The sequence below is a fragment of the Herpailurus yagouaroundi genome, unplaced genomic scaffold (assembly GCF_014898765.1).
Source record: "Herpailurus yagouaroundi ecotype Mexico unplaced genomic scaffold, PumYag 165, whole genome shotgun sequence".
NCBI lineage: Eukaryota > Metazoa > Chordata > Mammalia > Carnivora > Felidae > Herpailurus > Herpailurus yagouaroundi.
This window is the reverse complement of record NW_024412406.1, coordinates 26258120-26271970: the sequence shown is the minus strand read 5'-3', so window position 1 is coordinate 26271970 and position 13851 is coordinate 26258120. Positions and strand designations below refer to the sequence as shown.

The 13851-nt window shown below is 41.1% G+C and overlaps 1 protein-coding gene across 6 annotated transcripts in view; it reads right to left on the bottom strand.

The window, feature by feature from the left end:
* Positions 1 to 1799: 1799 nt before the first annotated feature.
* Positions 1800 to 13851, bottom strand: part of PLAG1 (PLAG1 zinc finger) — a 50877-nt gene continuing 38825 nt past the window's right edge. For 3 of the 6 annotated variants that reach the window (XM_040487757.1, XM_040487756.1, XM_040487759.1), the window contains 3 exons: positions 11555 to 11653; positions 8599 to 8957; positions 1800 to 8078 (listed from right to left, as the gene is read on the bottom strand). In XM_040487757.1, coding sequence (XP_040343691.1) covers positions 6821 to 8078; positions 8599 to 8840 — 1500 coding nt within the window. In that variant the 5' untranslated portion in view covers positions 8841 to 8957; positions 11555 to 11653 and the 3' untranslated portion in view covers positions 1800 to 6820. Of the gene's footprint in view, positions 8079 to 8598; positions 8958 to 11554; positions 11654 to 11874; positions 13393 to 13851 lie in introns of those variants that run through there. The other 3 variants (XM_040487758.1, XM_040487760.1, XM_040487761.1) reach the window with 3 other exon arrangements.

The following is a 13851-nucleotide window of genomic DNA, read 5'->3' as shown; positions in this document are numbered from 1 at the left end:
GAGGGTAGTCTGTTTTAAAGTGAGCTGATTATAGATGCTAATGACATCTAAAAAATACCCCCACAAAAACATCTTGTCTGAGTACCACGGCCCGGCCATGTTGGTGCATAGAATTAACCATCACACTGGCCAAGAGTCAAACACCTTCTGAGTAGAAAAATGTATTATTGGGGCGCCTGGGTGGCGCAGTCGGTTAAGCGTCCGACTTCAGCCACGTCACGATCTCGCGGTCCGGGAGTTCGAGCCCCGCGTCAGGCTCTGGGCTGATGGCTCAGAGCCTGGAGCCTGTTTCCGATTCTGTGTCTCCCTCTCTCTCTGCCCCTCGCCCGTTCATGCTCTCTCTCTGTCCCAACAATAAATAAACGTTGAAAAATGTATTATTGACCTCTGTGTTCAAAGAACGCAGTGAAGTCAAGATATCCTGGATTTTTTGTTTGTTTTTCGTTTTAGGCTGAAATTGCCAATTTTTGACCACTTTTGATCTGCACAAAAGGGTAACTGGGTATGGCTCAATACAGTTTTTAGGCTTTCCCCAACTGCAATGATGCTGCCATCATCAGTCGGAGGCTTGATCAGGAAATCACCTTCTTTTTATAAAGCTTTCTTTGGAATACCCCTAGGACTTAGCACAAAGTGGTGCCTTTTGCTGAAGAGATGTCTGATTAAGGAAAAGTGACAGCAGACCTCAAGCTGTCTACAGCCAGACTGAACCTCTGCCTCCCCTGGATGGTAAACCCTTGGTATGAACTTTTGCATTTAACGATAACACAAATGAAAAAGTCTTTTAACCCCATTGCGTCTAGGAAGCAATGAACAAACTGCGTTTCTAATGACTTTTCCATTAGGGAGATAATACCTTGAGTGAATTAATCCCAAACATAGTTTTTCCAAGCCTTTGTAACTAAGGAAAGCATTGTTTTGAGCGACAGTCCTTGAAATATTTCATATGCACGAATTTAAATAAGAATGTCTTGAGCGTTAACGTTAAGAGTTAACAAAGAAACGCTTTTAGATCTTCTGGAATGAAGTACGGGAGAGGAGGAGGTGAGCCTTAAATCGGGAGAGCCAAAGGTATAAAGAGGGACTTTTCCTCTCACACTGAAAGAGGTGCTGGGGGATCCGTGACAAATTATTTCTACAATTGGTTCTGCTCAGATTACTCACTGAATCTTCCGACCATTTCTCTCTTTCTGAAGCTGCATTACTGTTTAACCGAGGAGTTTTAGATGAAGCGGTGTGTGCGTTTTGGTCCAGTTAACCGTCACGGGAGGGTTTTCAGCAAAATTTTAGACGAAGAGCCCCCAGGGAACCTCCAAAAGGATAATTTACCGGAACCGGCGACACTTCGTGTGAAAGGAATGCTTAAGGCCAATCTTATGTCACGGGAACAAGAACCATTATGGGTTTATACATTCTAATGGCCTTTTGGGAATTCTTTTTCCTGGACTCTCACCTGGATTAAAGTTTTGATGCATGATATTTCGACTGTTTTTTACTTACAGTTTCTATCCTTCCTTGAAAGGTACAAAAGTTTTCCAACAAAAGAACCCCTGGAACTTTACATTTCCTTTCAACACCCATGCACTCCTCCAGCCAGCTACTAGAACCTTATGTTAACCCCAGGAGAAAATCTTTAAAATTCAAAGTGAAGAAAAGGAGTTTTACCCAATAGAAATTGATCCTCTATTAAAACTTCAGGAAGGGCTACATTATCTAAAGCCATTCTAGAATTTTATTCATATATTCTGTGGAGTTCACATATCTTTTTCTTACAGCAAACATCACACTGTAGGCCACAAAAAGCTGCAGTACTATTGTTTAATTAGCAGCAAAGTAATATTTTATATCTGGGTAACTGGACAATAAATAGCCTGCTTCTTTGGATGTGGATGTTTAAAATGTATCAGTGCAGCTTCATAATGTGATTGCTATTTTACAGAGCTTATACACACACAAAAAATACGATCTTTGTCTATATTTTATACAAATACAACAGTAGTTTGTGAATACATTTTAAGTACACGATATACATGATAAGCCACTTGATTTCCCCATATCACAGAAGAGCGATTTTTAAATGCAAGAAAAATATACAAAAATTCAGCCTGGAATGCAGATTTTTCTGGTCTATTCTGACTCACACCTTTATCATTAGAACATCTTGAGAGTACTAGTCCAAACGCTTTCTCGTCAGCTAAAAGTACAATTTCAGCAGTCCAGCTTATGCTCAGGCATGATGCAATCCATTTCCTAGTGGATTCCCAGTTTTTGTTAAATTCAAAGGGCTGTTAGTAACCTACAGCATGTTCTTCACTCCACACCGTATTACGAAGCCCACTTTTCACTTTGAGTAATAGTCACCTCGCAGACAAAAGCTGGGTTTGTTCCGGTAACATTTGCACGTCCAGATTTCCTTTTGCAAGTGCACGCGAATACATTGTGGTGGGTGCTGTAAAAGTCTGTTCATGACAAATTGAGTCACAGTATAAAAATATATTGTACACCTTTACGCCTAATGGAGTCCTCTTGTTTTCCTATGGATACAAAAATATGACTGAACGAGACAGAGAAGTTTGTAGCACCATGAAGAGTTGTATCCCAAGTTCCATTAGCAGCATGACCCAACATAATACCGAAGGAGTGTTTCTGAGAAGATAAACATTCATTCTGGTTCGTCTGTACCACTGAAGCTTATACAAGGAAGTGTTTCATACATTAGCAATGGTTCTTGTCATTTCTAGAGCTAGAGCACTTATCAAAAGACACTGCCTTTCCGTCCTCAGAGGGCTGATAATGTAGAAGGGCCTAAGGGGGACGAGGGCCTACGTGTGCCTTTACCAATGCTGGTGGCATCGGTCTGCTCTACGTGATCGAAAGGGCGCCCTGGAGGGTTCTTAGCACAAAACTACACAACACGACTCGCGTGGATCTAGGTGATCACAGCAAGACTATCTGTGGTGTAGGCATGGCTGCTGACACCCTGCGAGAAAAAGAAGACAGAGTCAACTGAGGCACTACTCGTCAGAGACAACAGTCTGCCATTGCTAATGACGAATGCTCGCCATTTAGAAGATCTCCTCCAATGTCACGTGGATCTCAGTAGGCTAGAAGCAACTTGGGTGAACTGGTATTCTTTAATTTACATACTGGGAAGACAGTGTGTTCTGAGACACGTAAACCTTGTAAAAAAATAAACCATTGTAAAACCTTATGAAAAGACACACACTGATTCTGTGCAATATAGCAAATTGATAAGAAAACACTGTAAAAATGTACCTGTTTAAAATACCATCTACCATTTTTGAACACAAAGCATTATATATCAAAGGCCTACATATATATCATCTAATGGCACTTGAAACAAATTATAATAAGTCTTAAAATAAAAGGCATAACCTATAAGAAAGTTTCTGTAAAGGTTTAGATTCGTTTTGAAAGTGCTATATCTTGTAATATGTGTAGTATAGAGGTTGACCAAGCTCTATTTTTTTTTTAAAAAAAAATATTGGCCTATATACGTGTATTGCTTACTAGATGAACGATCCTGAATTATGTACTCTTTTAACATTCATTATTAGCTTAATAAAGCAGTCAGCTCTGGCTCATGTTTCAGTCAGTATATGGTTTTTAAAAACCGCTACTGTCCCAATTAACACAATATATCACTATATTCCACAAATGACTAATAAAGCACAAGCAACAAATAGGCAGAAATACACAGCTTGGAAGAAACATGAAATGAAATGAAATGAAATGAAATGAAGAAGTTGCACAAAGAGTGATGTGTGATCAGCCAGGACGACCGGAGTTTTGCAAACTGCACTCGGTAACAGGAGTTTAAAATGTGACTTGTAACAGTGACCACTTTACTATGAAGATGATATTTGCATACATCAGTGGATAATATTGCTTACGGTGCCAAGACCCTTCCGCACTGGTGCTTTTGTGTCTGCGGATCGAATCTGTACACACGTGTGGAAGTTCAAACTGAATGAGGTTCAATATCTTGTCTGAGGTCCAAATTCTAAGAAACTGAATTATTTTTACGTTTTTACTTAATCCCTTTTTTTGTTTTTTTCTTTTTTTTAAACCAAGCAAAGGCACTACTAGAAATTTCAAGGATGAGGCTTCTGGCCACGGGGAGAGTGAAAAACAGCATTGGCAATCATTATTTTTAACACATCCAGGTGATGGAAAAACACATGTCCACTTTTCTTTTTCTAGGAAAAAAGAGCCAGTTCTGTGTTGCATCCTTGTTAGACCATTGTGCAATTAAAGTAAATGAGGCTGCCTCGTGTTTAACAGAAATTCTCTCCAAAAGGGTCTGGTGACCAGTAGAGTCAATGTGAGAAACAAAAGAGCTGAAAGTCCCTCTTCCTCGGAAGCGTTATTTCAAGTCTGTGAGGCAGCGACAGGCAGAGAGGGGTGTTCACGTGAATATTAAGACTCTACAATTCTAACCCAGGTGCCCTGAAAGAAATGCCTCCGTGTATCTGAATTCCGTGCAGGGCGAGAATTAGGCTAAAAAGATATACACGCATATGGTGCCACTCCCCATTTCCAAAATGCTTTGCTGCATAAATCCTGGTACTCCCTTTTTAATCGTTTATGACCAGTGAAATACAGCCTACCAAGGCCAGCGTCTCAGGTCATTAATTTGACTTCTCCTGAAGCAAATTTTAGACAAAGTAGTGCTTCCACACTTGTATTTGTGACGTTTACTTAAAAATAGGTTTTCTATTTATTTGTGCTCTGTCACCAATTTCTTTTTCCTTTTTTTTTTTTAATGGTGATTCAAGCAATATTGAACACTAATCATTCAACTAATGATTTAAGTAAGCAATCTGTTTCATAGAAACTAAAGGAAGCAGTAATAAAGCAGAGCTAAAAGCCTACTTTCAGAGCAAATAGTCTCCTAATCAAAAGCTTAGGAGCAGTTTGAAAAAAATTTTAAATGTATTTCCTTATTAACATATATAATTTTAATGCCTTTGGAACACACTTTTTATAAAATGTAATTTTTTAATAATAAAATTTAAATACATAAGTATAAAAACTACTGCTCCTAGAATTTAAAAAAAAAAATAGGAGCATGATAAAGTATCAGGAGCCAAAGCTCCCTTAAGAGAGCAACTCTGGTTCTATGAAGTGCGATATATGTGTGTGTGTATAATATATATAGTGAAACCCCCCCTTTACATTATTACAATTTACATTTTTCCACAAATTATACTACTCCCAAATATTTTAAATAACGTATTATATTCCGTAATCTGCACTCAGTTTTAGAAATTCTGGGTAAACATCGCAATCTGCAGTGATAATCGGCCCTGTGAATGAAAAAAAAGAAGCTTCCGTACAGGGCTAATGAGTACTCAGAAATATCTTTCTTCTCTTTTTTCTTTCTTTCTTTCTTTTTTTTTTTTTTTTCAAGAGATATACACTCTTCTATAAACCTTCCCCCTCCTACCCACCCCAACAGACAGGGTCCCCAAATAAGGTGTTAGCAAGTGCTTAATAGATATGTTTCTTAGGCGGATGTCCCAGCTAACACTTAGAAGAATATAACGTGACCTTCAGAAGGATGCTGGTGGTTGTCTACTAGGAGGAAAGCCCATAAGAACTGCTGCGTCCAGGGAACACACTCTTCTCGATCGTCGCTTTCACGTTAAGTAAGAGTGACGTAAGCGATATGCTTTGACTTTACGCCTCGAGAGGCTAGTTTCCAACCCTGGCAACAAGGGACATGATCCCTAGACAGGTTCCCGAGCCGAACCAAGTGCTTTACATCACACATCTGCCTTCTTAGCAGTCTATCTATCACACCATCCAAGAAGAGACGGTCCGCTCTGGGATAAACACACCTAACACCTGTGTTCCACAATGGCTCTCGATTCTGGGCTAACTGTGGACCGACATTTTAAAATAGAACTGCTGACTGCACTTGACCCCACCCTTTGGCCACGAAAGGCGGAAAGGATTAAGGAGCCCAGAGATCGATCCACACACTGACTCTGAAGAGTCCCATGGCGTAACGTGACTAGCACTATTCAATCGGAAAGAGAGCAACTTTGAAACGTGGCAAAAAATATCCTGTGTACTGATTTAAGGCCAACTACTGAGTAACATGGAATGCTGTGTCACCTTCCCAGGAGTCTTTTTTTGCTATAAATACTGGTGCTTTGTGTTTAGGTTTCGTTTTCCTTACGTGTGCATAATAAAGACAGCAAAATATCTGAGCCAGACAATAGCAAAGTCTTCAAAATATACTGACCTGAAATTATGGTATAGCTAAAGAAACATCTATCATCTCCCCAAACTGGATTCTTAATTCATTTGAAACATTTGCTTACGAATCCATTTAGAGACTAGTAAAAATTTAAAAACTCTCAGGTTATTCACATACATTTTAGAAAATTTACATCCTATTGCAAAACTCTTTAACGAGCCAAATGTCAAAAGGCAGAGCCATGGTTATTGGACAGAACTGGACATTTTGAGATCTAAAAGTAATTTGAACGTGGGACTCGTAAGACTTTACCGCTACTGATAATAATGGCTTCCCTAGAGGAAAAACCGTCTTAAAACAGGACAATTGGCAGTGAGTGTGGACAAAATACCCAGGTAAACAGAACTGAACGCAAACGGTTCCGAAGCTCGCTTATAAAAGCTTGTTTCTATGTCATACTGGCTTAATGAAAATCGGTACTGTACAAAAGCAGAAATGTTTATGCTGTTTTAACGTAGGCACTAAAATACACACGGTCACCTAAGGCAGGGCTACACACAGATTTCTGCGTTCGGTCCACGTCGTGGACTCCTACTGGAAAGCCTGATGGAAACGCGGGAGCGTGGTGCTCGTGCTAAAGCTGCTCGTGAACGCTGCGGACAGTGAGTGCAGGGAGCCGAGACCTATAGTGTTTGCGGGATCCTGAAGATCCTGGGTCTGGGGGGGCAGCTGAGACACAGAAGAATGCGCTTCCTCTTGGGAATAGCTCATTCCGAGGCTCCCCACCGACAGAGGATTATAGGGAGGGCCGTTTAAGGGTATGAAATTAAACAGCTGGGAAAAATCCAAGGCTGGTGTGTTTAGGGGGTCGCTGATGGAAATCGAGCTTTTTGACAGGGACAGGTCCCCTGCGCCATCATCTAGGGAGCCGATCTGAGGATCCAGCCCCAGTTTAGATGATGATGCCTGGGACTCCTGGGATGAGGCGGGCACGCCGCCTTGCAGCTCCATCACGTAACTCTCAATTTCCCCCTTTAGTGGCTGTTCTTTTTCAGGAATCGAAATCGCGTATGAGGTAGAACCGAAGGGGTATTTGAAAGAAAGGTGGTGAGAAGGGTGGACAGCGTCCATATCTATCGGGCACGTCATTCCCAAAGGTAAAGTTGTGATCATCTGGTGGGCGGGTCCCGAGCTCTGCATGGACTGAAACGGAGTGTTGTAGAGGTTTAACTGCAAAGTGTTTGTGAATGGCTTTGACAACAGTTCACTGGAAGGTAAGGACATCACCGGAAGGAGCTCGTCTTTGATAGGCACGGAAACGTTGCAGGTGAATGGATCGAGAAAGTCCACCGGTTCCGTCTTGACCTTCAGAAGTTCTTGGTTGTGACTCTTCTTCATGTGGCGAGTCAGGTGATCCTTCCGCCCAAATCTCTGTGCACAGTACTGACAGAGGAAGTCCTTTCTTCCAGTGTGCACCACCATGTGTCTCCGGACGTCCTTCCGGGTGTAGAAGCGGCGGTCGCAGTGCTCACACTGGTGCTTCTTCTCCTTGACCCCGCCGGACGACTTGCCCGCGTGAGACTTGAGGTGCTCAAGCAGCACTCCTGTGCTTTCGAACGTCTGCAGGCAGACCTTGCAGGTGAGGTCACCGCTGGTGGCGGCGTGCAGGGCCAGGTGACGTTTGAAGCCGAGCTTGGTGTTGTAGTTCTTGCCACACTCTTCACACTTAAACGTCTCTTTGTTAGGGTCGTGCGTGTGCAGGTGGTTCTTCAGGTGGTCTTTCCGGTGGAACATTTTCTCACAATAATTACACTTGTGGGTTTTCTCAGGAGAATGAGTGGCCATGTGCCTTTGAACACAGACATATTCTGTAAGTACCACGACACAAGTGCTACGGATTCACTTTTCAAACGGAAGCTACGCTACTACGCTACGCCAGAAACTCCCTGATTACGGACGCGTCTTAACTTAGCATGCGCCACAAGGACAGTCACTACCCCTCGGCTCTGCAGGACTCGAGCCGTTTAAGTTGCCACGTTAGTTTCTGCCGGCCTCTAGCTACGACTACGAAAGCCAATGAGCGAGCCTGAACATACTCACGTAAAACGTCCGTACCCTTTTCTGGCAATTTCTTTGTACGCACGGAAATTCTACTCTCATTAAGCAGTGCATTTACAAAAAAATCCAAAGACACTAACACGTAAAAGTATGTGGCTCAGAACGCTAAAACTAGCCCACGTCTAATCTACGTAACATTTCCTCTCTGCAAAGCGGCTAAAGAATGTGTATACAGATATATACGTTTACAACGGCTTCAAATGGCCAACATAATAGAAAATATAATCTGAAAGACAAATAGAGTTTAATACCTTTGTAATTTGTACTTAGAAACAAAGGCCTTGGTGCAGTCTTGTTGTATGCACTTGTAGGGCCTCTCTCCTGTGTGAGAGTAGGAGTGAACCTTTAATTTCTCAACACTGTTAAAGGCCTTGTCACACAGTTGGCAAGGGAAGTTTTTTCTTGGTTTGGTTTCACCACGCTTACGTTTCCCTGAAGGGACTTTCTGGGTATCTCTTACTTCTGACAAATCACCAGGAATGACAGTGGCCATCGCAGCCTAAAGCAGGCCTTCTTGTTGGACACTTGGGAACTGCCCAACTCCACTAAATGATTTAGCTTTAGGTGGCTTCTCAAGTTTCATGTGGTCGTAAAAGAAAGCAAAAAGGGACTGGAAAAAAAAAATAAGAAACAACTAGTTTGTAACTAAATTTAATTTTTAAAAATTTTACTTGCTATGTGATGCTTTTGAATTCAAAAAGGAACCATAAAATGGATTCAGCTGGTCTAATGTAATATCTGTAGGTTTCTTTATATTCGCAAAACACATCTTAACGCATTGCTCAGAATGAACAGTTCACGCACCCCCCCCTGAAATTCTACCTGACAAATGATCATACGTAGGGAAAGCAGTAGTGATTCCAGGAACTCTCAGGAAGCGTCAAAACAGGACACTAAAAGTGGCATTATTAAACCTCAATTTTGACAAGGGATTAGACAACGGAAATCTAAGAGCATAAAAAGGTTTCTGCAAATATTTTTACCGTGGAAAAAACCCCTTTAGCCTGGGCAAGCCAACTCTGGGCAGACTCCGTGTTACAGAAAAACACAGATAAGCAACGGGAAACTCTTCTAGGTACCCTGTGAGCCATTTAGTTCACGGAGGAAGTGCTTAATGCAGACACAGGAGGCCTGAGAGAGTTGAAGGCACCACCCAGGGTGGAGATTTGCTCTCTATTATCACACACAGAAGGATTTCCGAGTCAAGAGGAGAAATGACTTCTCTTCTTGAAATCAGAGTATCTGATGAAGTTATACTGAGGCGAGTGAGGATCATGGCTCCTGATCATTCGGGGGGAAGAAAGATTGGGTTGAGGTACTTCTTCCTCGCCTTCTTGCACATCACAGAAAAGGATTCTGTTCATCGGGCACCCTGAGGTTAGTGGATGAGCCCGAGTCATCAGGCCTCCCCAAGAGTTGAGGGGCATCAGTCTTTGGCACACCTGTGACCCGTGGGTGGCACACCAGTGAGACTTTTGGCTTGGAGCACAATACCTGTGCGAGGACGCATCATTGTGGAGGTGTTTCGGGTAAAAGGTGTGTCAGAGCTTCGGTTTGTTATGGGTGCTGTGAGGAAGGATGAAGTGTACGTATTGCATGGCAAAGAGTAGGTCTACTTAAAAAACTTTTTTAAACTGATTGAAAGCTTTGAAAATTCATGGACAAGAGACAGTGAGTATTACCAACTGTATTTCTCAGAGTAAGGAACCAAGTCCCCAAAGATCCACCTGATATAAAAAGAGTTAAAGGATTCCTCCAGGTTCCTGAGTGCCAGTCTAACAACTCACTTCTAAGGGGCACAGAAATGATGAGACCTACAACCTCTTTTAAAAAATACCTGCTTTTTAAAGTGAAAACTGAAAGTCGCTAAATGAGTGTTATCAAGTACTGCTCACTTGGACTTCTCATGCTATGAGGTATTTCAAAAAACAACGAAAGCCCGTTTCTTTATACCCCTTGGGTTTTGCCATCAGACTCATTTGCCCTTACGGGCTGGACGTAGAATACGGACTCCTGCAGAGTCCAGTTATATTTGGGCAGGGACTCTAGACTGAATCTAATTTCTGTGAAACGAAGTGCATATTGGACTAGATCCCACTGTATTTGAAGGGGGAGGCTGTCCCTCAACTGGCAAAACAGGGCAATTATTCACTCATTGGCTAAAAAGTAAAGCCTGTGGGTAAGTTAACCAGTGTGTGCTTCACGTCTACTTTCTTCGTCAGCAGGAAGACACAAGCAAGGCCTTCCTTCAAGCTGTGCAAACTGTCTGCATGCCTTCTGCTGTTTAAAAGTGACATTAACACAGTCAACACAGGTGACATTACTGATGCTACCACAATATGCTCTCCCCGTTTTAGAGTTTCCTAATCTCAGGGACTTGTTCTTTTCTGGTTATATCCTCATTCAAGAGACAGCTTCTCTCTCTCTCTCTCTCTCTCTCCCTCTCTCCCTCTCCCCCTCTCTCTCTCTTTCTGTCTTTCAGAAATATCTACACAGCTGTTTTGCTGTGACCAGCAATGACACTGTAAATTGGTAGAAAGCACTGTGCCAATGCAGCAAGACATTGCAAGACATTGCAAGACAGCAATTCTGACCACCTCATTTCCTAACATCATGCTTCCATGCACTTATTTAGAGCACTGTGGGAAACAAGCTGATAAATGTTTCGACTGTAAATCAACACGGAATGCTAAGTATCTGAGGCCCTGTTTATAACTAATATCTGAAAATATTTCAAAGACTGGTCATATTTGTCACTGTTGTGTTTAGAGATCCAAGCATAAGGGGCAGAGAATTTCAGTTGAGAAAAAAATGGCAGCTTCTAATAAAAAAAAAAAAAAAAAAGAGTATTAGAAGTACACCATGAAACAATATACAGACATGGATTATATTCAAGTTGGTGATACTCAATATGGAATAACAAGTGAATTTCATCATCTTTGGATGTACATACTGAGCAATGAAGAACTGGAGATTTCAAATATTACACGTTTCTAAGACCAGCTGAAGTTTTTTCATGGCTAATAATATCTTTTCATCTCAACATATTACAAAAGTCAAATTACTTACAGGTGCATTTAAAACGATAGGATAATACAAGGTTGTGGGTTCAACATGGAATAAAAGCCCACCTTCATAATATGCATATCAATCTAATGCTTTAAAGAGACATGCACAGAATGGCAGTGATTCTTGTTCAGTGCCTACCTGGTGACAGGTGGAAAGAGCCTCAGACCTTGATCTCAGCCAGTCCCATTGACTCTTCGTGGAAGAGAGCGGAATCCAGTCCTTCCCATTTTGGCCAATCTATGAAACAAAAAATAAGAGTGGACTACACTCTAAATGGGACCGGCACGTAAGTGATAGAAAATAAAGAATGAGAGAATTGCAATTTCATGGCACATGCTTACATTCCATACTCTGCTGATAAGTCATGCATTAATTTTCACCAGTTGCAAATTTGTATTAGTTCTAAGCACGTTTACATGACCAAATAAATGCAGAAACAAAAGGTAAAGTAGTATTACCTACATAAATGGCATTGTGTGATGCTGAATGACTCCCCACTTCTTTCCCAAATTCAATTTAATTTTTTAAATCTAACTTGCCTACTGGGAGAAACGGATGTTAGAGTCGCTCTTTGTAAACCGAACCGAGCAGCATTTCATTGAGCTTAATAATAGTACGGAAGAGACGGACTCAGTGCATCTGGAACCTCACCACAGGACAGCAGACTCCTGAAGCCAGCACCTTGTGTGCCCACAGTGCACACACTTATGGGCTTCTCGGAGCTACACTTCGGTCACCTGCAACACCTGCCAGTTTATTTCTCGGAATGCTGCGCAGCATGGCTGAAATGTAGCGATAACTCTGTGCTCTTTGGATTTCAAAAGCATGGAAGGGAAGTTATACACAGGTGAGCTGCGGAGGCATCAGGAACGGAGCGTCGCTGGGGTTTAAAAGGTCACTGTCGAAAGATCTTCAAAGTATCTTTACAAAATGCCTATTAGCATGATCTTCAGTAAACTGAGGACATGCGCAGGAAACAAATCTGTTAATAATTCTCGATGGTACAAGTAAATGCGAAAAGAATGGTCAAGAGGCGGAGAAAAAACTAGGATTCTCTACTGGAGCGACTACAGGGCACAAAGAGATTAATAAACTCTGAATATTTTAAAGGCGAATGTTCAGAAATCGTGACTGTAAGAACACGAGAGGGGTAACAGAAATCAAGTAGTTAAAATACAGTAGTGAAAGGATTCCCTAATGACAAGTTAAGTGAAAATAATTTTACTTAACGTTCCAAACACAAATCTAATTAATTTCCCCTGAAATCAAATTGTCGTACTTTTAAAAATTTGTTGTGTAAATAAAATATTTACTAGAGGACATTCCAGCATCATTACAAGACTACTAAAAGTACATTTGAAAGCAGCATTATTCTCATAGTTTAAAAAATGAGAAAAATAAAAATTGTGACTAATAAAAGGTATTTAAAAAGTTAAAGCGAAAGCTCCATTCTTTTGGAAAGCACAGGACATGCATAAATGGAAGAACTGAATTCTGCACATCAAAATTGCAAAAGAATAAAATTAACTTTGTAAATACTTACTTGCCCAGGGCACATACTGAGGTTTTGGTAGGGTAGTTAAGCACATGAAAGCCTGTTTTGTATATTATGTTATTTCAATAATATAAATACCTTACAAGTGCAGAGTGTTTTCATCTCTGTGATCTCCCTGGGACTCAGTGGCCCTGAGAGGTGGATTTACCATCACTGCCATTTTAGGGGGAGAGGCCCAAAGAAGCTGAATATCCTGACAGCACCTATGTGGTCAAGAGGTGGCAGAAGCCCTAAAATTCCTTTTTCGCTCTTAGAGGCCTGCGTTCTAGGAGGAGGACAGGTCGGCAAACGAGTTTGCAAGTGGATAAATCCTGTGGTGACACTTAAAAGACAAGACCAGGGAACAGTGCTGTTCCCCCGATCGGAGCTGCCAGTACGATCCCCCCCCAAGGAAACAAGTACAAGACTTTGCTTCTTTTAATAAAGGCAGTTTGCGAAGTAAATTTTAGGTAATTGCAGCAACGGTTAGAATAACAACAGCATACCTATCTGGGTGGATGGTGGTTTGGGTAGGAAAAAAGTGTAAAAACCAAAGTGGACCGGTAAACAATACATCCATGTAGTTTTCCTGACCAGGAGAAATTTCGCTGCATTTCAAGTAGATGCATAAAAATTTCACGGATGCTTACTCTTCAATGTCATTTATAATAAAAATCCTTTAGAGTTGAAGTATTTCAATAGTTTGAAATCTGAATCTTGATGTGAAATATTACTATTTCAAAATATTACGTATTTTACAGTCTGAAATAAAATCATAAAGCCATCATTTTCATTCATTTTATCACAAAACATAATTCTAAAGTCACAGTTAATTTCCTTAAATTCAGTCTATTTTGGGCTCTTATGAATGACCAAATAATTTCAAAGGGCTGCTAATTAT